At 42.6% G+C, this 25,739-nt stretch overlaps 1 protein-coding gene across 3 annotated transcripts in view; it reads right to left on the minus strand.

Annotated features, from left to right (window-relative positions):
• TRAPPC9 (trafficking protein particle complex 9) overlaps window positions 1-25,739 on the minus strand; it is a 1,491,395-nt gene that overhangs the window by 1,353,946 nt on the left and 111,710 nt on the right. For all 3 annotated transcript variants that reach the window (XM_030219557.1, XM_030219566.1, XM_030219550.1), the window contains one exon: window positions 15,906-16,049. In XM_030219557.1, the coding sequence (XP_030075417.1) occupies window positions 15,906-16,049 (144 nt within the window). The remainder of the gene's footprint in view (window positions 1-15,905; window positions 16,050-25,739) is intronic.

The following is a 25,739-nucleotide window of genomic DNA, read 5'->3' on the forward strand; positions in this document are numbered from 1 at the left end:
TTACCTTCAGAGATTAAAAATAAACTGGAGAACACAGTTGGTCTCCAATTAGAAAAATGGCCAAAAATCCGTGAGCACATTCTACATCATTGTAGAAGACTCATTAAAAGCAAACAAGATGAAGCTCAACATCGTAAGACAGTACGCACTAACTTAGAAGTGCTACAAACTGAAGATCTCAAAGAAAAGAGAGCCTCTAAGAGCTCCGACACAGATCCTAATACCCCCGAGACTTCCCCCCCCGTTATTGTTATGTATGCTGACCAACGCTATGACAATGACACCCGAAATCGGGGCCCACGGCCCTACCGCCCAGACCGTAGAACTGATTACCCTGAAGAACGTGGTCGCCGCTTTCAAAGAGGCCCCCCAAGGGGTCCGCCTGATTCCAATAGACGACCCAGAGACTACCGTTCCCGGCCTAGTCCTGATCGCTTTCCAGATGTCCTGTGCTTCCGCTGTCAGGAATACGGTCATTATGCACGTGAATGTCCACAACCACTACAAAACAGGCCCCGACATGTAGTACGGCAAGAACGGCAGGAACGCCAGTCTTTCCCTCTATGGAACCCAGATCAACGTCGCCCACAGTGACTAGGCGTGGTCCACACTGCAGCAGGATTGGACGATCCTATGATCACCTTGCTAATCTGTGATGTTCCCGTTCCCTTTTTAATTGACACAGGCGCTTCTCGCTCTGTGCTTGCCCATGTTCCGCACAAACTGCAGAAGTTTCTCAAAGTTTCCCCAAATAATATTACCACCACTGGATTTGATGGTGTCCCAACGGACACACCCCTGCTTGAGCCCTTGCCAATTACATATGCAGATCAACAGCTATCTGCTCCTTTTCTGTATGCTCCACTATGCCCTGTCAATTTACTTGGGAGAGATCTGTTGACATTGTTTCACTTTGAAATTCATTTTGATTCTTCCCCTGATGAGAGTACCTCACTCATGATGGCTGTCACCTCTATGGTTGAAAAACAAATAGAGATTGCACTAAATGACCTACCAGGTTTTCTTTGGGCGACACCGGAGAAACCCTATGGTGAGGTTACCGGTCCTCCCCATCGTATCCAGCTTTTACCTGGCTGTAAAGGCCCCAAAATTGCCCAGTACCCGTTAAAACCAGAAGTTATTGCTGGAGCTCAAGAACAAATTGATTCCTTATTACAGCAAGGCATCATTGAAAAATGTAATTCACCATACAACACTCCATTGTTCCCTGTTCCAAAGAAAGAGCCTGGCGCCTTCCGTATAGTACAAGACTTACGGGCACTAAATGACCTCACTTACGCGGTATTTCCGAACGTGGAAAACCCAACTACACTCCTCAATAGTATCTCCTTGCAAACATATCATTCCACCATTGACCTGTCCAACGCCTTCTTTTCCATCACCCTTGACCCTGTCAGCCGCCCGCTAACGGCCTTCCAATTCAATAACACAACATATCAGTGGACTCGCCTTCCCCAGGGATTCACTGACAGCCCTACCATCTTTTCCCAAACTCTAGCAGAACACATACATGAATTTAAACGTGACAGGTATGTTCTCCCACCACATACTTCTATTGTTCAGTATGTGGATGACATGCTTATCACATGCCCTGACTTTGACACTTGTGTTCAAGTCACCTGTGACTTTCTAGGCTTTCTTGCTACGAAAGGCTACAAAGTTAACAGAAAGAAATTAAAAGTTGCTCAGACACACGTTACCTTCCTTGGCCATCATATTGGCCCCCGTCAGAAGGGCCTAGGTCCCGATACCCTCCAACACGTTTCTTCTTTACGTCTGCCCACAACAGTTTCTGATCTCAGAGGTGTCCTTGGCATGCTAAACTTCTGTCGCCTTTGGATACCCAATTATTCCGCCCGGACTCAGCCATTTTACATGAAGCTACAAGGTAAACAGAAAGTGAAACATGAACCCTTACACTTTACAGCTCAGGAAACAGCTGATCTTATGGCCCTTGTAAAGGATGTTATGCTTTCCTCACCATTGGCAACCATTGATGTTTCTCAGGATGTGCACCTTTGGGTTGTGCATACTGAGGATACATGGTCTTGCCTAATCACACAAGAACATGATGATCTTGCATGTGGTTACCTTTCAGGAACTTTTTCACCCGTTGAAAGAGCCTTTGCGACTTGTGAGAAAGGTCTTGTTGCCGCCAGTACTGCTGTTACCAAACTATACAGCTACATTCCTCACCTTCCGGTGATTCTCCACACGTCCCATGATGTTAAATATCTATTGGACAAACAGATCAGTCACATGACTGTCTGCCGTTTGCAAAAGTATCAAGTACTTTTGTTTACTGTAGTGCACTCCATTCACCCATTAACTTTAACTGACCTTCAACGTTTGGATCCATTGCTCACCGTAACAGAGACAGCACAGAATGCTATCTTTCCCCATGAGTGCACTACCCAATTATCTGTACCCGAATCTCTCCACGTACATTCTGAAATCTTGCAGAGTGGCGAGGTTTGGTTTACAGATGGTTCTCAGCAAAACGGGGTAGCTGGTTTTGCCGCCCTACGCTACACACCCGAAGAACATATACTCGACCCTGTACAATTTCGACTGCCAGAGGCATTCACCGCCCAAACTGCAGAACTTGCTGCTGTTTTGTACGTTCTGCTATTCAAAGCACTACACTCAGATTTGAGCATTGTCACTGACTCAGACTATGTTTTTGCTTCCTTGCATTCCCATGTTCGCAAATGGAACCAGAGGGGTATGATTTCCTCCACTGGACAACCCCTAAGTCACTTACCGTTGTGGACTGCTCTTTTTGACGCACTACAGCAGCGTCATCAAAAAGGCCTCCGCACCAGTATCTCCTGGATAAAGGCACATCAGGAGACAGTCTTTTCTTTTGCCATTAACGGCAACCATGCTGCTGATGAACTAGCCCGTGAGGTCACTTCCTTTTCCAGTCCTCCTACCGGAACCGCTGCCGATGCGGTACTTCCGGTCATTGTGTCCGAAGCACCACTTCTTGACACACCTCCTTCAACTCCTTCCGATTCCACACAATCTGATTCCTCCTCTCCAAGTACTCCTCCCCTTTTTCCTACTCCTCCCATCATTACCCCTCCCTTATCTCCAGCACCACAGTGTCCTCAGAACAAGCCTACTCCTCCTGTAACCTCTGCATCCCTAACCTCCGACTTCTCTTCTACCCTCACGTCCTCACTTACACAAGCAGAAATTACCTTGTGGAAGCAAGCAGGCTGTTTTCTTAATCCTAATGGTATTTGGACCCACCCCAACGGTCAATTATGTGTTTCACAGCATGTTCTTTCTCTCCTCTTGCATGCACTCCATTACCCTTTGCATTTGAATGCTAATACATTGTATGATCAACTGTCTTCCAAATTATGGGCTCCCCAAATGATGCCCATGTGCCACACTGTGGTACATAATTGTTACAAATGTTTTCTGTATACACCTAAACGAGGACCCGTCATTCCTTCAGGTCATTTACCTGTTGTCCAGGGACCTGGCCAACATTGGTATATTGATTTCACAGATATGCTGACACCTGTTCGTGGTAAACGGTATCTGCTTGTCTGCGTGGACGGTTTCTCCAAGTGGGTGGAAGCTTTCCCTTGCTCTAGAGAAACCGCACAAACGATGGCACAGTCACTGTGTAATGAGATTATTCCTCGATTTGGTATTCCTGCCAAAATTACCACAGATAATGGTACGCATTTTGTGAATGAACTTTTACAGAACCTCCTTCCTGCACTTGGCATTACTCACAGAACTGTCTGTGTCTACAAACCCACCAGTAATGGTTTAGTAGAAAGATACAATGGATTGCTTAAAACAAAAATGCGTCAGCTTATGGCAAATGGGATAAAGAATTGGCTTGATGCCCTTCCACTGGCACTCTTATCACTTCGTGCCACTCCATCCTCTTCCCTTAAACTGACGCCTTTCCAATTGTGTACAGGTCGCCCAATGCGACTTCTACCTGGCAATCCAGACACTCAAGTGCCCGATCAATACTCAGTATATTGGGATATCTTGCAGACTATTGTAAGTTCTCTGTCCTCAATTCCACAGGCCATTTCGGACAGAAGAGGGGATTGTGATGCCAATAGATCCCCCCCTTACAAAGTGGGCGATCTAGTGCATCGGCGTTATTACACGCACAAAACCTGGCGAGATCCCATCTACGTTGGCCCCTTCAAGATAGAAGCTCTGTCAGCAACAGCTGCTAAGCTTGAGGACCACACATCCTGGGTCCATCTGAAAGATATACGAGTCTACCCGAATACCGAATCAGGCCTCCTGGATGTTTCCATTGATGTTTCCAGTACAGCAGCCACTGGAGAGACCTGTCCCACCACAAACTCCATCTCCACCGCCACTGAGCCCAAGACTACCGACCCCACATCCAACACTCTTGAACCATCTTGATCAACTCGACCAAAGACTTAACCACTTAATCAACTTAGACCATCCATCTCCTGAATCGCACCTCCTTGATCTGGCTGACATTGTCATCCAAACCTTCGCTGACTCTCCAGACTCACCATCTGAACAACCACCTGTATTTGAACCAGCATTTGAGTTGCCATCCTCACCTCCTCCTCCAACTGTTCCAGCACTCCCACTTCCATACGTAGATCTTCACATCCGTCTCATCCGAATCCGTAACCTTGCAGAAGATCTCACCCAAATCCGCAACTTAGCAGGACAATTGAATCCGGAAGAACAAGAGTCTGTTGCGGTTTCCATAGTACAGAATTTGCACAGCAACATCTGTGAGCTGCTCGACATTCTACATTTGTACTTCCCGAATCACGCCAGATAAATGCCACAGCAAGTTCCGCCGCTGTTCACTCCAGAAGAGCTCATTCCCTTACAGACTATTTCCCTACATAAAGTTCCTATTCCAATACCACCTTTCCCAACCACTCCTGTGAAAGTTTTAATACCACCACCTTCCCCCACTGGCAAAGTTCTCCGCAGGGAACCAACTGCTGAGAACCTTGCTGCCCTTGACGATATCAAGGAACCAGATCCACCAGACCTACAGAACACTGGACTTTACCCTGTTGATAAGTGTGACTCTGAGCAGTTATCTGAAACCAATTCCCATTGGTCCAACGACTTTGACGGCACTTATTTGGAAGGTGACACCATTCCTGACGACACGGACGGAACCAGTACCCGCCCAAGTGTTGTCTCAGCAGCAGTAACGGTGTTACATCAGTACACCCTCTTCTTCTGCTTCCCATCTGCTCGATTGTTTGCTGTTGGACTCGTGTGCATGATCCTACTTTGTATAGGTTTGGTTTTGTTTTTCACTACCCTGTTTACCTATACTGCTGACAGTGACCTCTTTGATCTTTGGCTCACACTCACGACCTTTCCCACTGGCAACGTTACTTTGCCCGTTGGAAACGCCACGGTACTTGCAACAACTTCGGTTCTTGCAACTACCCCAGCGGTACTTGCGACTACTTCGGTACTTGCAGCTACCCCCGCAGTACTTGCAACTACTTCTGTACTTGCAACTACTTCCCCACCTACTACAGCAGCCTACACAGAGCCCCCACAGTACACCACATTCACACGCCTGTTTGGACACAAATCCCTCCAAACCATCAAAAAGATCAGTCCCTTTGCCACCAGTAATCCCACCCCTTGGTCAGACACACCGGCTACAACAGACTTTTCAACTGGCAATCCTACTGTGCCAATTGAAAACGCTGCGACTACTCCTGTCCTCACTGATTCTCCTGTTTTGCATTCTACAACTGCTCCCAATAATATCAATAGCTCGGTCCATATTGTCCCCAATCTTACAACTGCTTTTGGGGATAATATTACCTTGCTTGAGTCACAACCCACCCCTCCTCCTTATCCTGTTGTTCCTACTAGTGACGTTCCTCCTCCCACGAATAATACTACCTTAGCCACTCCAAATATCACCGTCCCAGCTACTCGACCTCCCAGATAACTCACCATCCCAAAGTAGCTATCAATATATGTCCCACAACAGACCAGATAACCAGCCTTCTCCACCTGATTCTCCCCCACCGTCGCCTTTAAATTTAGGTGAACACTTAATCCCCCAACCCCCAGAGTACCTTTTTGATCCAAGAGAATTAATACATCCCCATTGGGACCCAGCTCCAGAAGACGATCCCAATTGGGACCCCTTCACACGATATCAAACATTGTGTGAACCCTTATTTGAGAGTTGGACACTAGGTCCTAGTCGAACGGTCACACACACGGTGGTACTATTTGGAGGAACCTTAGGTTTACAAATTGAACAAACCGACGACCTCCTAATAAGACCAGAAACTGGTGACGTTGTAGATTTTTGGTTAATCACCCACGCTGTACTGGGCACTGACTGGATACCCTTCCTGTTCATTAGAGAGGTTGGATTGGGACCCTTGGAAGTATATAGCCTTTTCGAAATCCCAGACCCTACTGAAAGAGGAGCTATTAGAATTTACCCACCCTACCCAAATTATTCCTCATGATATATCAAGCATTGGTATACCTTGGAATATTAATTATAGCAATCGCAGTTCTGGTTAAGACCCTAGCATTAATTTTGTTACTCATTTTCATTAACCGCCAATTGCCTTGGTATTGTCCAGATCTTACATTTAACCATGAAAAATACCAACATGAAGTGCCTAGCCCTTCTGTTGTGTGTGCTCACCATGCCTATGGTGCAAGGAACAAAACATCTAGAAAGTTTTCTACAACAGTTTATTACCACCCCTGAAATAACATTACCCACAACTGAGAACACGACCACAATCACCCTTGATGTGTGTGCTTACACAATGTGTGGGGAACACCCTGTACAGCAATATTTGTCAGCTTTTGAGATATACCTGTGTCCCTTCTCCAATTGCGGAAGTTGGGCACAAGTATGGTGGTATACAGGTTCATGGATTCCCTACTCAGGTAGTGAGATCCCAGATCTCAAAAAGAGCATTTCTATCATGAAATTGCGAGTGAATGGCCTCTGTCCAATGACAAAATGTAATCAAGTGGCTATCACTTTCAGAGGAGTAACGGCTGTTACATACAGAACTTATTCCTTAGGAATTGATGCCTCAGGTAGAGACCCTGTTGGGAAATTTAAGGTTGTTCCACCCCCAACCCAACCAGAAAATAATCCTTTGATGCCAACAAAAATCCCAGAAGTAAAGATTCCTTACCAGATTGTGCCGATTAATAATTCTAAAGATTTAGTGGCACTAGAAACAGGATTTGGAGAGACAAACCTGTGGCTTGAATGGGCGCATTATACTACAAAGAGTTTGAATGTCTCTAATTGTTATTTTTGTTCCCATGCAAGAGCAGAACCAACTGTAGTTCCCTTTCCTTTAGATCTCCACAATGACCCGGATGGGTTTTGGTGTATGCTAGAGTTACTTCAGGTAACAACTGAAGTGAATCAGTCTTGTCAACATCTTGACGAGCACCACCCCTACTTACCCCCTCGGCTGAGGGTTCCACCTGCATTCAGGATTCCAGATCCTGCTACCAGATATCATACATGTCTGGAACGATATGGGGTGAAGAATACACGGTTTCTAGGAAATTTGACCAATTGTAATGCAACCCTAGAAAAAGGGACTCTACGAAATCTAAATCTCACAGACTTTTCACAAGCTAGAGCAGACATATGGTGGTATTGTGGAACCCGTGCCATCCACCATACACTTCACAGAAGTTGGACAGGCAGATGTGCCTTAGTCAAATTGGTAATTCCAATTGTAATAGCATCTTTGCTCCCTCCTCATAGCAGCTCTTCCTCACGAGTGAAGAGAAATGCAATGCCTGGATCTTTTGACGATCGGGTCTATATAGATGCAATTGGAGTTCCAAGAGGGGTTCCTGATGAGTTCAAAGCCAGAAACCAAATAGCTGCAGGATTTGAATCAGCTTTCTTTTGGTGGGCTACTATAAATAAGAATTTAGACTGGATCAACTATATCTATTACAATCAGCAGAGATTTGTGAACTACACTAGAGATGCAGTTCAAGGAATTGCAACACAATTAGACGCCACCAGCAGGATGACGTTGGAAAATAGATTAGTTCTTGACCAGATTTTGGCATCGGAGGGCGGAGTGTGCCGGAAAATAGGTACACAGTGTTGCACCTTTATCCCCAACAACACTGCTCCAGATGGATCAATCACCAGAGCTTTGGAAGGCTTAACCTCACTGTCACAAGAATTGGCAGAAAACTCTGGCGTTGATACATCCTGGACAGGTTGGATGGATAGAGCTTTTGGTAAATGGAAAACATTTATCATTTCAGCAGCCACTACTATAATTATAGTGGTAGCAATTTTTGTATTAGTAGGATGTTGCATAATCCCTTGTGCTAGAGGCTTAGTAGAACGCTTAATTGAAACTGCAATAACGAAAAAGACAACAGCAGGACAGTATGTCCTGTACGAAAATCTCCTTCCCAACACCACAGGAGACAACACATTGGACTATCTCCCTCTGAGAAGGACCAATCGCTATGCAAATGCTAGAGACACTAGAGAGATGTCTGCAACTGTATAATCAGGTAATAGCACACAGGGATACAATATAACCATATAAAGCTTTATAAGATGATGTGATACATGAGCAAAATGTCTACATAAGCAATGCACATCTATGCAAATGTATACTCAAGAAATAATCTGCATATAACCAAAGAATTTATGATTGATAACAATATATACTCACATAGGTAAGAATAAGTTAGAACCTGCATATTACTGGGTTGAATTAAAAATATTATTATAGTAATTATAAGTTTTTGTATAACCACAGATATAAATAAGAAGTATTGAAATAATTGAAGTGGTGCCAAGATGGTAATTTCAAACCAAAAACAAATTTGACTGTACCAGTTAACCGTAAGACTCAGAAAATTTGATGGCCTGATAGGATACCTTCTGGAATGGATGGTACCATGGTGTATTTGCCCTGGTGTCACCCTATGGGATAGGGTGAAGAGGGGAATGTTAATATATGGCCTGGCTTCAGACTTACCACTGGAATAGTGGTGGGCTAAGCTATACAGGCAAAAGCAACTGAAAAGTACTGACTAGGCCAAATAACAAGCTAATAATGTCATATTTGAGAATCTGCAAAAAGCAGGTTTGAACAATGGGTCTTAACACAACCAGGTACAACTTTCTAATTGAATATAGCACCTATAATGAAATTAAAATGGGCAAAAGGAATAAAATGAGGTTTTTAAAGTGGGACTTAATTTCCATCAGATGGCACTGAGATCATAAGATGTTATGAAAGGTATTACTAAAGAAAGATGTGAAACTGGTATCTTAACAGAAAGATATTTTGGTAAACGACAAAAACTAAATGTTCCAAAAACATGTTGACTTTAACGGATATGGGGCAATCTCTTGAAATAGCTAGAACGGAAAGACAGATGGTACAGATGCGCATGTGGCCGGATACGAAAGTATGATCTCAGAAATTGAGAAATATTAGAAAAAAAGGTACCTCACAATAGACTTCTATTGGGATCTGTGGGTATAAAAGGGATAAGATTTTGAGAGAAAGTTGGAGTTCTCCCCAACGCTTGCTCAGACGGCAAGGCCCTGTGCGACTGAAACCAGAGTCTGTCTGATGTCTGTACTTAATTGAACAACTTGGTAAGATTAAAGTCTTCTTTCTGAAATTTATCTCTGTCTTTATTTCCAATAATTCTTTACCTGTCATTCTAACTTAAAACTAAGCCACATACAACTCACACACACTCTTTACACTAAGTGTCATAGATTTCTAATACTATATATATATGGGAACTTAAATGGACAAAGATCTACTTAGATCCTGATAGATAGAAAACTATGGTCATGGACAGTATCCTAGACTTATGCCTTCTAATATCTACACAAGAGACATATCACTGGGATGGAATATCAAAAGGATTTAGGCAGGCGGCCCAACACGTAGTGGAAGCGCAGGCCCTTTGTCCCTGGAGTAGGGTATTCCTGGGGCGCAAAGAGGGCCCTTAGAATTTACATTAGTCAGCTAAAGCTCATAAGTGGGCTATGCATTTAGAGGCTGACTTGAATTTCATGGCAATCATAGAGACATATTCACTGAGAACCACAACTGAGATCTAGATATACCGGGTTATAATATACCCTGGAAGGGCAGTGTAGAAAGAAAGTGAAGAGTAACAGCATTAAGAATAATATTAAAGCAACAGATCTGTAGGACTTAAGAGGTAGGAAGAGGAACTGTAGATTAATCTGGGAAGAGGGAATGGAGCATTATTTACATTGGTATAATACACAGACAGAAGTGAACAGAGATTTAACCGAATACATTCACTAAATAATTATGAGGCAATTTCAATATGTCAGGTTTTAACTGAGGCATCCCTGTTGCAGGACCATCTACAAGTAGGACGGTTCTGGATTCCCTACAAGGAGAACTGTTCCAGCAGTTGGTAATGGAACCCACACAGGATGAAGTCATATTGGACCTAATACTTACAAATGGGGAGGGTGTTTCTGATGTTATAGTGGATTATCATCTGGCATTCAGTGATCACTGTATGTTGTAGCTCAACAGTAAGACATGAACAGAGAAGATTCATTAAAAATGAAGGTTCTAGATTTCAAGAAAACTTAACTTTCTCAAGATGAGTTGCTACCTGAACAGGAACCTCTGGGGGAAGCAGAAAAACAGTGGGCAAAACTGAAAGAAGCTATTTTAAAGGTGACCATCCTTTTTGTTAGGAAAGTAAATAAAGTTAAAAGAAAAGAAGGCTGTTTTGGTGCTGAAAATGTAAGGAAAATGAGGTTAGCCTTCAAAAACTACAAGAAATCACAGAAAGATGAAAATAAGCAACAATATCTTGAAGAGTTAAGAGAACCTGATAAAGTTGTCAGGAAAGCAAAGATGCAAATGGAAGAAAACACAGTTAATAGAGTAAAACGGGAACAAAACATTTTAGATATGTTAGTGATAGAAGGAAGTATAAAAGTGGCATTGTGAGGCTCAAGGGTGAAAGAGAGGAATATGTAGAAGCTGAAGAGGATAAAGTGGACTTGCTTAATAAATATTTCTGATCTCTGTTTGCAGAAGAAGGGTCCGGAGTAGGACTGCAGAAGACAAATACAAATATAAAAGAACTATAGCAGACCTTGAACAATTTTCAGAAGACTGTGTTCATGAGCAGCTAGCTAACTAAAAGCTAAGAAGTGATGGGGTCAGATGGAATATATCTTAGATTATTGAGGGAACTTAGGGAAGTTCTTGTGGCTCCACTGTCTGACCTTTTCAATGTTTCTTTAGGGTCAGGAGTGGAAAAGGGCAGATATGGTCCTTCTCCACAAAAGTGGAAGCAAGGAGGAGATTAAGCACCACAAACTGGTTAGTCTGACTTCTGTGGTGAGCAAATTAATGGAAACTCTTCTAAGAACAGTGTCATGTCTGGATTCCAGAGGGTTTCAAGATGCAAGACAACATGGTTTTACAGGAGAGGAGACGGAACAAAGAAATGCTGGACCAGAACTAGATGAAAAGAGAGTAGACAGGGAGTTACTGGACCATAAGGATGGAAGGCAAGGGAGAGAGCACAGGGTGTTGCAGGACCATAGAGGTGGATGGGACAGGGAAATGAAGGGACCACAGAGGTGGAGGAGAGAGGAGGGACAGGGAGATGCTGGGCTAAAAATGTGGATGGAGAAAGATGAGATGCTGGGCTACAAGGGTATGGTGGGGAGAGGGACAGGAGATGTTGGGCATGGTGAAACCATGTGCGAGAGGCTATGAGGAATGTCAAGGAGTTAGAAGAGGATGGTAAATAGAGGGCAGAAGTATAGTAATGGGGTGTAGGTAAAAGGGAATAGGAGTCCAGAGAAGGAGTGAGACAGGAGAAATGAGAGAGCCGGATGAGAGACGTAGAGATGGAAAGATGATAGGTAGGTGAAATATAGATGGCGGACTGAAACGTAGAAACATGACGGCAAATAAAGGCCAAATGGCACATCCAGTCTGCTTATCCTCCGTAACCACTAGCTCTTCCTTTTCCTAAGGGATCCCACGTGCTTGTCCCATGCTTGCTTAAATTCTGACACAGTCCTCGTCTCCACGACTTCCACCAGGAGGCCAGTCCATGCTTCCACCACCCTTTCCGTGAACGAATACTTTCTTAGATTCCTCCTAAGCTTATTTCCTCTTAACATCATCGTATGCCCCCCTCATTCGAAAGGTTTCCTTCATTTGTTAAAGGGCTCACTTCTTGTACATTAATGCCCCTGAGATACTTAAACGTCTCTATCATATCTCCTCTCTCCTTCCTTTCTTTCTTCCAGCGTATACGTGTTGAGGTTCATAAGCCTGTCCCTTTATATTTTATGTCCAAGACCGCTTACCAATTTTGTAGCTGTCCACTGGACTGACTCCATCCTGTTTATATACTTCTATAGGTGCAGCATCCAGAATTGCACACAGTACTCTAAATGGGGCCTCACCAGAGACTTACACAAGGGCACATCTTTTTTTCTTGCTGGTCATCCCTCTTCTTATGCACCCAAGCATCCTTCTGGTTTTGACCGTTGCTTTTTCTACCTGTTTTAGAAACTTTAAGGTAATCAGATACAATCACCCCCAAGTCCCACTCTTCCTTTGTGCACAGAAGCACTTCATCCCCTACATTGTACTGTTCCCTCAGATTCTTGTGACCCAAGTGCATGACCCTGATACCTTTATATATCCCAATCTGTTAAATATAACTTGACAAGGCTTGATTGAAATAGGGATTTTTTTTTAGAGATATTTTTGAGAGGAAATATTTTTTTACAGAAAAGGTGGTGGGTGCATTGAACAAGCTCCCATTGGAGGTAGTGGTGGTGAGGACTTTATCTGTATTCAAGAAAGTATGGGACAAGACATGATCTCTAAGACAGAGGAAGGCACAACAGAAATTAGTAGTTGGTATGAATGGGCAAAGCAAACCGGATAGGCCACATGTTCTTTATGTGCCATCATTTTCTATATTTTTATGAATCAGCCTTTTATTCGCTTCTTTAGAGATTAAAGAATGTAGGTGGAATACCAGCTATAGAAGGACCCCAGTAAGAAGTTGACTTTATCCCCTCCACCTTTACTTGCCAATCTGTTCCTTTGACAATGAGGCTCCCACAAGGAATTTCCTATTCTTCTGAAATATTTTGAAAACATGCTTGGAATACATTTTACGTTAAGATTCTTCTTTCAACTATTTTATATTCTGATAATACAAAAATACATTTATGCAAAGTGGGTCAAATCCAACATGCATAATTTAAAAAACAAAATAACAAGAGGTACCTTGCCTGGGAGTACTAGTCTTAAAGAGTAGGCATTTACCTTTTTATGGAACATCAAATCTTTTTTTGAAAAGAGTCTCTACCAGCAAATGAAAAATCCCAATGCTGTGTGACAGTCAGGTGAGCCCGACGCAATATGGGAATATCTAGTAAGCTGGGATTTATTTTATTTTTGTTTTTGTTACATTTGTACCCCGCGCTTTCCCACTCATGGCAGGCTCAATGCGGCTTACATGGGGCAATGGAGGGTTAAGTGACTTTCCCAGAGTCACAAGGAGCTGCCTGTGCCTGAAGTGGGAATCCAACTCAGTTCCTCAGTTCCCCAAGACCAAAGTCCACCACCCTAACCACTAGGCCACTCCTCCACAGCAATGTGGAGTCACAGTCAGAAGCAATTTTGGGTGGCGTCAGATTAGGTAAAAATGTACTGACTCTGAGCACAGCTTCAAAATAAAACTTACAACATTATAATATATGGTAAATTTATCACTTTATACTTATATATTTTTGTCCTAGATGTAAAATACTGGTAAACAGAATATCCTGAAATAGTTAGAGATGTTGCCCTGAAGATTACTACTTTGCCATCAACCCAAGTTAGCGTTGAGAGGTTGTTCTCTGCTCTGATAATAAATAGATCAGATTTGAGGTCATCCATAAAGGAGGATCTGACTGAGGCAATTCTTTTTCTGAGGACAAATTATTCAAAGATGTATTTAAAACATTAAGTGTATAACAATGCATTGCATATTTTCATTTGACAGCATTTCTTTGTTCAGGTTCTTTGTTCAAAGTTCAAAGTCAGAATCGGGGTTCAACAGCAGAAAAGCAGAGGAGTCGAAGGTTTGGTGTACTGACTCCACAGCCCTGCAAAAAAGCCTGTATTTAAGCACAAGGCCCTCAAAAATGTTTAATGGGTCACCAATGACTAAGGGGAATGGGCATGGATGAGTTTTCTCAGAAGGGACATCACTGACTAAAGCTGGAAACAAAAGAATAATAATCTTACATTTTACCAAACAATTGGTAGCCAATGCAGTGACTTCAAGTAAGGAACAATATGATCATTATCTATTACAACTAGCTAAAAGCTGGGTAACAGATATTTAAATCATTTCTAACACACATTTCCCTTAAGAAGAGGCACCCAACTTCATAAAGTTACAATAAATCAATTTAACGTGCACTAAAAATTATAGAACAACAAAAACATTGCTAAGAGGCAAAATATATTCTATAGTTTCGCTCACAACTTTACACATACCCCCCCCACCCCCCTTACTAAGCTGCGCTAGCTGCTGCCGTGCGCTAATACTGACACAGCCCATTCACTGCATTGCCACGCAGCCTAGTAAACAGGGAGTTAGTAAGCAAAGTTTTGTGCACAAGTTATAGAATAGGGTATTTACATAATTTAATTCAATAATGAGCTAATATTAGCAAGCAATAATTGACTATAATAACTGGCACTAATTAGCATTTACGCACGTAATTGCCCTTAGCTGGTATTCTACAAAATGTGCATGCAAAATCCATAGCATGCCACCGCAAGGAAGTGTGGACCTGGTAGGGGCATGAGCAGGTCAGGGGCATGCCTAGCACTTATGTTCTGTATCAGTTACATGTCTGTTTAAAGTCAGGTGTGAGCATTTACACCAGCCATTGAGCTAGCATAAGTGCTTGTGTCTAAAGTTAGGCGCATAACTGTGGCTATATGTTAGTATTCTATAACGGCAGTTACACACATAACTACCATTATAGAACTCGTGCTTAGCATGCATTATTCTAGTGACTAATTTAGCCAGCCTTTTGAGAATTACCCCCAAATGTTACGTATAGAAGGCCGATTTCTTCACTGACCTCACTTGGTCAAGTACCATAAGCTCCAATTCTAATCAGACTCTGAGATTCCTTACTCTAGACAGAAAATTTAGGAGAGATACCAGCAGCTACATGAAAATCAATCTGGAGGACAGCAGGTCGATGAAACTAGAAAAGGTCAGTTTTTTAAAGACTTTAAGCCAGTTTATTTTGGACCACTGTCACGCACTTGTTGATGTAACTTGGATGCTTCCTCTACATTAGATGCTTTCAGGGAATATCTTCTTCTAACAGCACTGTGAAAGCATTTTGATGTAATATCTCTTGAGGGTGTGTTTCACCCTCAGGTCTTATCCAGAAACCCACTGTAATCCACCTATTTGTCTTTTGGAACCTTTAAGGGACTATGTATAGGTTTATTTTAGGAGTGTGAATATAAGGAAAGGCACTTTTACATCTCACCAGTTCTATCCCGAGAGAACTGGAAAGACAACAATGAAGACTCAAAAAGACCCTCTATATACTAGTTTCACAATTATTAAACCCTCTCATCAGTTTTCAGAAGGTGAGTTTTAACAGCTTGGAGCCCAGAACCTGAAGGATGCCAACAACATGGGAAGTACTCCACTAGAATTTAGTAGTTCTTATATTTCAGTGTTAGTCTTTAACTCACACATTTTCATACAAACATCAAGCCCTAAGCAGATTTGTATTCACCTACCCTGATCTGATAGAAAATCCAACATGGTCTGCAGAAGAAAGGATAGATGTCGAACAGAGAGAGCTGGGTTCCCCATTCGTCTGGAGGCATATACTAATTCATGAAGTAAACGCATCTGTACAGCAGCCCATCCTCTATGAGTTCCTACAAAGACAAGACATGACGTTAAAAAGAAACACCTGAAGTCAAGGTGATAGCTAGACAGAACACAGCATTGTAAAGTGGGAACCCAATTTCAAAGTTATCTCAGTTCTCACATATTCAGGTTATCACAAAGTTGAAAGTGCCCTAGACGAGACCTCTTTTTACCTTGCCCAAATGATTGAGTGACATGCTATCCAGTCTTGCCCCTCCTGAAGTTGAGGACAGAAGTGGATTAATTTTGCGAAAGGGCTAAATCTATGCTCCATGCATAGGCTTTTATTTATAAAAAGCGGCATTGGTAGAGAGAGTACTTTTAATGACGTTTTGGCTGTTATATCTTATTTTTAATTTGATTTTAGTTTGTTTTGACTTTTATTAAGTATGTTCTTATTGTAAACCACTAAGTTTTGCTTGGATGAGAGGTCTAATATTTTTTGTGGACTAAGAAAGTAGTTGTCCTGCAAGCAATCCAGTCCTTCATTACCAAGTCACCACTCCAGTCTGTAATGCCCAGAGGCAGATCATGCACAACGAACTTCGGGTGGTGGGCAACCTAGGCATAAACGCCAACACTCAGAATCTCACCACAGTTCTTACATTGTCTTTGCAATGAAGAGTCAGGAAAAACTATATTTGAATTGTCTGTGGCCATCTTGACTTAATATATTACTTGCTCTGTGCCCTTCTATATGGCCGTTGGTGCCCAAACTATGTTGCAACTAAGGAAGACCATTTCATTCCCACTTCAGCCCCTCGTCATTTCATATCAAATGGTGGAAAAGCAATTACATAGAGGATTAAGGGGAGGAGGCAGGGTTAAATGCCTCTAAAATAGATACAGTTGTTGGTCCCTCTCCCCAAACCTATCTGCCCAGCAGCAGGAAAATCCTGCCATTATACTGGATGAAGATGGGTCCCACTCAGTCACTACCATGGACCACCACTCCCGCACACTAGATAGTAAACAAGGGATTAGGGCATTCAGAGATGCCATGCACATTCACCTCACTGGCACATTCCAACTGTCAGCTCATTTTTACCTTAAAATCTTTATTTTGTCTCATAACCATTCAGCTTAATTTTAAGTGCTTTTACAAAGGTTTTCAATATACATGTGAAACATAACCTTATAATCAGGTGCCTATTTCAAAATTTCAGAAAAAGTGCATATAGTATAAAGGCATATTATGTCCATCACAGTCCAGAGTATCCCCTATATATATATATATATATATATATATATATATATATATATATATATATATATAAACATAGAAACATGACGGCAGATAAAGGCCATATGACCCATCCAGTCTGCCCATCCTCTGTAACCCCTAATTCTTCCTGTTCCTAAGCGATCCCACATGATTATCCCATGCCTTTTTAAATTCTCGAACAGTCCTCGACTCCACCACCTCCACCGGGAGGCTATTCCACGCCTCCACCACCCTTTCTGTGAAATACTTCCTTAGGTTACTCCTAAGCCTATTACCTCTTAACTGTGTCATATGGCCCCTCCTTCCAGAGCTCTCCATTTGGAAAAGGCTCTCTTCCTGTACATAAATGCCCTTGAGATATTTAAACGTTTCTATCATGTCTCCTCTCTCCCTCCTCTCTTCCAGCGTATACATGTTGAGGTTCATAAGCCTGTCCCTATAATTTTTGCATTCAAGACCACTTACTAATTTCGTAGCCGCCCTCTGGACCGACTCAATCCTGTTTATATCTTTCCGTAGGTGCGGTCTCCAGAACTGCACGCAGTACTCCAAATCAGGCCTCACCAGAGACTTATACAACGGCACTATCACCTCCTTTTTCCTGCTGGTCATGCCTCTCTTTATGCACCCAAGCATCCTTCTGGCTTTGGCCGTCGCTTTTTCTACCTGTTTGAAAGCTTTAAGGTCGTCAGACACAATCACCCCCGTTCCGCTCTTCCTTCACACACTGAAGCACTATACCCCCCTATACTGTACCGTTCCCTTGGATCTTTGCGACCCAAGTGCATGACCCTGCATTTTTTGGGATTAAACCTTAGTTGCCAAATATCGGTTCATTGCTCTAGCTTCGCTAGGTCCTTCCTCATGTCATTCACACCCTCCAGGGAGTCCACCCTGTTGCAGAGTTTAGTATCATCCGCAAAGAGACAAACCTTACCAGACAGCCCTTCCGCAATATCGCTCACAAAGACGTTAAAAAGAGCCAACCCTAGGACCGATCCCTGCGGTACTCCACTGACGACATCCTTTTCTTCAGAGCAAGCTCCATTTACCACCACCCTCTGTCTCCTACCATTCAACCAATTTTTTACCCAATCAGTTACTCTAGGTCCCACACCGAGGGCACTCAATTTATTTATCAGTCGCCTGTGCAGAACCGTGTCAAAGGCCTTGCTGAAATCCAAGTATACCACATCAAGCGCCCCTCCCACATCCAACTGTTTGGTCACCAAGTTGAAGAAATATATATATATATATATATATATATATATATATATATATATATATACACACACATACACACACACACACACACACATACATAAGGGTTTATCATCGAACTATCAGATGTGTTTACCAATTTAATTTTGAAAATAAGTTGGGTAGCTTATGCTAATAATCATCATCAGTCCAATAAAGTGAAGTTACTCACCCGTAGCAGGTGTGCTCCAAAGACAGCAGGCCAAATATTCTCACAACAGAGCCCAGTGCAGACGCTAACAAGATTAACAAAGAATTTTCTAACAGCACACCGCTGCACACATGCTGGTGTCTTCCCACTGGAAGCATGAGCATAGGTCCTAGTCATGTAAACTAACTAAAGAATACAAATCCAAGTGGGAGGGTATGTGAAGGCTACTTAGCCTGCTGTCCTCAGAGAACACCTGCCACAGGTGAGCAATTTTGTTTTCTCTGAAGACAAGCAGGCCAGGTATATTCTCACAGCTGGGAATCCCTAGCTTCCAGGCTCACCAAAAACAACAATGGTAGGATGATAGGGACTTGAAACGTCGAAGCCTAATAGTCAATTAACCTGAAACTATTTTTGAAGATGCAATCTGGAAATGAAGAAAACTGGGTCTAGGGGGGTGGAGTTGGATTCTAGACACCAAAAATTCTTCAGGACTGCTTGTCCTAACTGGCTATCACGTCAGGTATTCTGTTCAAGGTAGTAATGAGATGTGAATGTGTGGAAAGATGACCATGTCGCAGCTTTGTAAACCTCCTCTATGGAGGCTGACCTCAAGTAGGCTATTGACACAGCCATGGCTCTAACATTATGAGCCTTGGCCTGACCCTTTTGAGTCAGCCTAGCCTGGGCATAAGTGAAGGCGATGCAATCTGCTAGCCAGTTAAAAATTGTGCATTTGCATAAAGCTGGGTGGACTGTCTATGGGTTTTAGTCCACTCCAGATAGAAGGCTAAGGCTCAACAGCACTCTAAGATATGCAGTACACTGTTGCCAGGATGGACATGTGGTTTCAGGAAAAATGTTGACTAAACGATTGACCTCTGACACTATCTTAGGAAGCACTACTCTATGAGCTTAAGTGACCGCTGTAGGGCCAAAACCCTGCATAAAGCACTGCCATAGAGCACCACCATGAAACTCTATTCTACATTGTGAACCTGACTTTTACAGACTTGGACATTGTCAGCTCTCACGCAGAGGCTGGATACTGTAGAAGGCCTCTAGGACAATATGGAGACATCCAGGCTGACAAAGGCAAAACAACTGCTTGTAACAGCTCCTGTTTACTGGACAGAACAAGAACATCCTGACATCATGATCCAGTTGCTCTGGCTCCAAGAACTGAGAGTATAAGAGCCTATTCCTTGAAGGTGTTATCAGCTAGTTGCCTTGAGAGCTGTTATCTGACAGAACCTAGATAAAAGCCATCAGCTGGCTTCGAGCCTGCCACAGGATGAAGGCTCGTTAAACTGGTTGTCTGCCCCTATGATGTCAGCTGGTATGGGGCAGAGAAATAAGCAGACAGCCAATCAGCTGGGAGAAAGCCCCTATGATGTCAGCTGGGATTGGGGGCTTTCAGCAAGAGGGAGATTCACAAGTGAAATCATTGGGGGCAGCCTGAGGGAAGGCAAGTAAATGGCACAAGAAAGGTGGAGCCAGAATCAGGCAATTTGCTACTGAAAAAAAAAATCTCCTCCTTGCTGAAAGCCCACCACCCCCTTGCTTATTTCTCTGATATAGCAGAATTAGAAAAGGTTCAAAGAAGAGCGACCAAATGATAAAGGGGATGGAACTCCTCTCATACGAGGAAAGGCTAAAAAGGTTAGGATTCTTCAGCTCGGAAAACACACAGCTGAGGGGAGATATGATTGAGGTCTACAAAACCCTGAGTGGTGTAGAATAAGTAGACGCGAATCAATGTTTTATTCTTTCAAAAAGTTGAAAGACTAGAGGACACTCAAGAAGTTACACGGAAATACTTTTGAAACAAACAGGAAGAAATATTTTTTCACTCAACTTGACTAAAGTTCTGGAACTCATTGCCAGAGGATGTGGTAACAATGGTTAGTGTATCTGGATTTAAAAAAAAAAAAAAAGTTTGGACAGGTTCTTGAAGGAAAAGTCCATAGTCTGCTACTGAGACAGACATAGGGAAGCCACTGCTTGCCCTGGAATTGGTAGCATGGAATATTGCTACTAATTCGGTTTCTGCCAGGTACTTGTGAGCAACTATTGGAAACAGGTTACTGGGCTAGATGGACCATTGGTCTGACCTAGTATGGCTATTCTTATGTTCTTACATTGTCCCTTATTCTTTTCCAGATTGCTGTTTTAAAAGGGTAAGCCCAGGTTGGGACCAAGCTGGCCTATTCCTATCAATCTGTACTCTCACCGTTCTAAGGTCTTCAGCTACTTTCTTAAAACAAAAATTCCATTTTTCTAATGTTATTTCCACATTCTCTCCCTGAACATTAGACTCTTTTGGTCTAACCACCTTTAATTTCTCACCTGTTACATTTCTCCCTTTATATTCTAGACCTACTTAAGTGATAATTGCCATCACAATGCATAGGTTCCAGGATTCTAATTTTAAAATTAGTAACAAAATTTAACAGCTTTTCCCTAATTTCTTCCACAGAACCAGAGCCTAGATACAGAACTAAAATACCCAGCCTAATTTTTAGAAGTTAAGAAGACACATTAACAACCAGGAAGATTAATACTAATCCACCCTCCCTTTTTTTCTCAACCTGGAACCCTAGAAATAAAAGAAATTCTGAGGACAACAATAACAAAGTCACCCTGTTCTACCCAAGTCTCCCTAAGCGCTAGTAACAGCAAGACCCTCATATGCACACAGTTTTATAATCAGTCGTTCCAACATTTTAGCATTAGTGTTGCCCACTAATGTTAAAATACTTCTAGGCCTAATTCTACTACTCTTTTTTTTTTGGTGCTTTACTCTCCAAAAATAGCCCCCACCATTCCTTCTTCCAAAGCAATTCCTCTGCCATAATAGATTGGAATAGCTCTTGCCCAGCTCTCATATAGCTTTTCACTCAACATACCTTCACATCTACTTTCCAGTATCATAGATTCACAGTTTTTTAGTTTCCCCTTTTTCCTAAAATCATATTCCCGACTGTGAAATGGCCTTTGCCTACTCATCTCACAGTTAAAATGTACTTTTGTCTCACTATGACCCAACTTAGCCCTTTCAACCTCCACACTATCCACCCAATCTAAGAAGAAATAAAACCCCACAACCACAGTCTCAACCCACACTAAGAGGGCCATTCAACCATGGCTCTTCGGTGGGTCTGCTGGTGGGAGAGGCCTTCCTCAAGCCTGTCCTTTAAAATTCAATTCCCGTTGTCCCTCCTTGATGACCTTAGTGGCTAGGGGCATAGTTGAGCAAAAAGACCTGATACTGAACCGACTTCCTGGATATGTCTCAGGTAGATAGAAATGGGCCACTGACTATCAAACACGGCTCAATGGCACTAATTATGAATATCAGGTTTCAACATGCCACACTATTTTTTGAAGCCACAGAAGAGTCTTTTGTGACATCCAAAAAATGTAGGAAAGGAAAAAAAAATCAAACAATTCAATGATTAACATAGTAACATAGTAGACGTGGAGGGGCATAATCGAACGTCGCTGGCCAAATAGATCGCCGGCGATCTATGTTGGTGGCGGTGCTACAGCTGGCCGGAACCGTATTATCGAAAAAGATGGCCAGCCATCTTTTTTTTTCGATAATACGGTTTAGCCCGGCCAAATGCCTTGCATTTCGCCGGGTTTGAGATGGCCGGGTTTGTTTTTCAGCGATAATGGAAAAAAATGCCAGCCATCTCCAACCCGGCGAAATCCAAGGCATTTGGTCGTGGGAGGAGCCAGCATTTGTAGCACACTGATCCCTAAGGCACTCCACTTCTCACCTTTCCCTCTTCCGAGTGAATTCCATTTACCGCCACCCTCTGGTGTCTGTCAACCAGTTCCTAATCCAGTTCACCACGTTGGGTCCTATCTTCAGCCTATCAAGTTTATTCAAAAGCCTCCTGTGGGGAACTGTGTCAAAAGCTTTGCTGAAATCTAAGTAGATTACATCTATAGCACGTTCCTGATTCAATTCTCCGGTCACCCATTCATTTGGCACGATTTACCTTTGGTAAAACCATGTTGTCTCGAATCTTGCAACATATTGGCTTCCAGGAAATTCACTATCCTTTCCTTCAGCATCGCTTCCATTACTTTTCCAATAACCGAAGTGAGGCTTACCGGCCTGTAGTTCCCAGCTTCTTCCCTATCACCACTTTTGTGAAGAAGGACCACATCCGCTGTTCTCCAATCCCACGAAACTTCTCCCGTCTCCAAGGATTTATTAAACAAATCTTTAAGAGGACCAGCCAGAACCTCTCTGAGCTCCCTCAATATCCTGGGGTGGATCCCATCCAGTCCCATGGCTTTGTCCACCTTTAGATTTTCAAGTTGTTCATACACACTTGCTTCCATGAATGGTGCTATATCCGCTCCATTCTCATATGTACTTTTGTCAATAAATTGTGGTCCTTCTCCAGGATTTTCTTCAGTGAAAACAGAACAAAAGTATTTGTTTAGCAAATTTGCTTTTCCTTCATCATTATCCACATGGCGGTTCACAGCATCTTTCAGTCTCACAATTCCACTTTTAGTCTTCCTCCTTTCACTAATATACCTGAAGAAATTTTTGTCACCCCTCTTTACATTTCTAGCCATTTGTTCTTCCGCTTGCGCTTTTGCCAGACATATCTCTCTCTTGGCTTCTTTCAGTTTCATCCGGTATTCCTCTTCTTGAGTTTTTCTGTATTTCATGAACGCCAACTCTTTAGCCTTTATTTTCTCAGCCACTTGCTTGGAGAACCATATCGGTTTCCTTTTTCTCTTGCTTTTATTTACTCACCTTACAACAAGATTTGTGGCCATATTTATAGCATCTTTCAGCCTGGACCACTGCTCTTCCACTTCTTGTATGTTCCCCCAGCTTCTTCCTCGGGTATTCCCCCATTTTACTAAAGTCAGCATGCTTGAAATCCAGGACTTTGAGTGGCTGCCCCCAACTTCAGTTGTTATATCAAACCAAACTGTTTGACGGTCACTGCTGCCCAGGTGGGCACCCACTCGGACATTTGACACACTATCCCCATTTGTGAGCACCAGATCCAGCGTCACTTCCTCTCTCGTGGGTTCCATCACCATTTGTCTGAGTAGAGCACTTTGAAAAGCATCCACGATCTCTCTACTTCTTTCCAATTCCACAGATGGAACTTTCCATTCCACATCTGACAGATTGACATCTCCCAGCAACAGCACTTCTCTTTTCTTTCCCAACTTATGGATATCTGTGACCAGATCTTTATCTAGTTCCTCCGACTGTGTCGGAGGTCTGTAGACAACACCCATATGGACAGAGGTTCCATCATCTCTTTTTAGGGTGATCCATATCGCTTCTTCCTTTCCCCAGGCCCCTGTCATTTTAGTTGCTGCAATATTGTTTCTCACATACAAAGTTACTCCTCCACCTTTACGACCATCTCTATCCTTCCTAAATAGATTACCATAACGAGTCACCTGAACTACATGCTACAAAATGGTCTCTTCCCAAAGGATAAAGGAAATATTTTGCTTACTCCGCTACCTAAAGACACAAAGAAAAATACAAATGACTTAACCAACTATCATCCAGTAGCATCTATCCCGCTGATAACCAAACTTATGGAGGGCTTGGTGACAACACAGCTCACTAACTACTTAAATAAATTCTCAATTCTTCACGAGTCTCAATCAGGATTTCGATCGAACCACAGCACTGAAACAGTACTAGTGACTTTAATGCATAAATTTAAACAAACAATTGCAACTGGTAACAACATACTTCTCTTACAATTTGACATGTCCAGTGCCTTCGACATGGTCAACCACGAAATATTACTACATATCCTAGAATACTTTGGAGTCGGAGGTAACGTTCTCAATTGGTTTAAAGGATTCCTGACCACAAGATCATACCAAGTAATAGCCAATGTGGCTATATCTGCGCCATGGACACCTGAATGCGGAGTTCCTCAAGGATCCCCCCCCCTCACCAACCCTCTTCAACCTAATGATGATACCCTTAGCCAAGCTACTAGCCAATCAAAACCTCAATCCATACATATATGCAGATGATGTCACGATCTACATCCCGTTCAAACATGATCTAAAGGAAATCACTAATGACATCAACCAAAGTTTCCAAATCATGCACTCCTGGGCTGACTCATTCCAGCTAAAACTTAACGCAGAAAAAACACAATGTCCTATACTCACCTCACAACATAATACAAGTAAATTCACCACCATAAATACACCAAACTTTTCCCTTCCCGTCTCAAACACTTTTGAAAATTCTTGGAGTTACCATTGATCAAAATCTCACACTTGAAAACCACGTGAAGAATACAACGAAGAAGATGTTCCACTCCATGTGGAAACTCAAGAGAGTAAAACCTTTCTTCCCAAGAGCCATTTTTCACAACCTGGTACAGTCAATGGTACTAAGTCACCTGGACTATTGCAATGCACTCTATGCTGGCTGTAAAGAACAGACCATCAAGAAACTCAGCCCAGAATACCGCAGCCAGACTCATATTTGGAAAAACAAAATATGAAAGTGCAAAACCCCTAAGAGAGAAACTGCACTGGCTCCCACTAAAAGAATGTACTACATTCAAGATCTGCACGATGGTTCATAAAATCATTTACGGAGATGCCCTGACCTACATGCTAGATCTTGTGGACCTACCTCCCAGAAATGCTAAAAGATCTGCCCGCATATTTCTTAATCTACACTTCCCCAACTGTAAAGGATTAAAATACAGACTAACACATGCATCCAGCTTTTCTCACATGAGCACGCAGCTGTGGAACGCACTACCAACTAACCTGAAAACAATTAACGATATAACCCACTTTCGCAAATCTCTGAAAACCTCTCTCTTCAAGGCCTACTACGAGAATCCATAGCTTAATTATAACACTTCACCACTCTTCCCTTATTCTGAACGTCTTCCTTCTATATTGTTTGCCTAGCTCTTTTTTGTCTTCTTCTTTGCAATACCAATTGTATCTTTACCCTGGAATGGCGATGCCATAACAGATCTCTGTGAGCCACATTGAGCCTGCAAATAGGTGGGAAAA

The sequence above is a fragment of the Microcaecilia unicolor genome, chromosome 1 (genome assembly GCF_901765095.1).
Source record: "Microcaecilia unicolor chromosome 1, aMicUni1.1, whole genome shotgun sequence".
Classification (NCBI taxonomy): domain Eukaryota; kingdom Metazoa; phylum Chordata; class Amphibia; order Gymnophiona; family Siphonopidae; genus Microcaecilia; species Microcaecilia unicolor.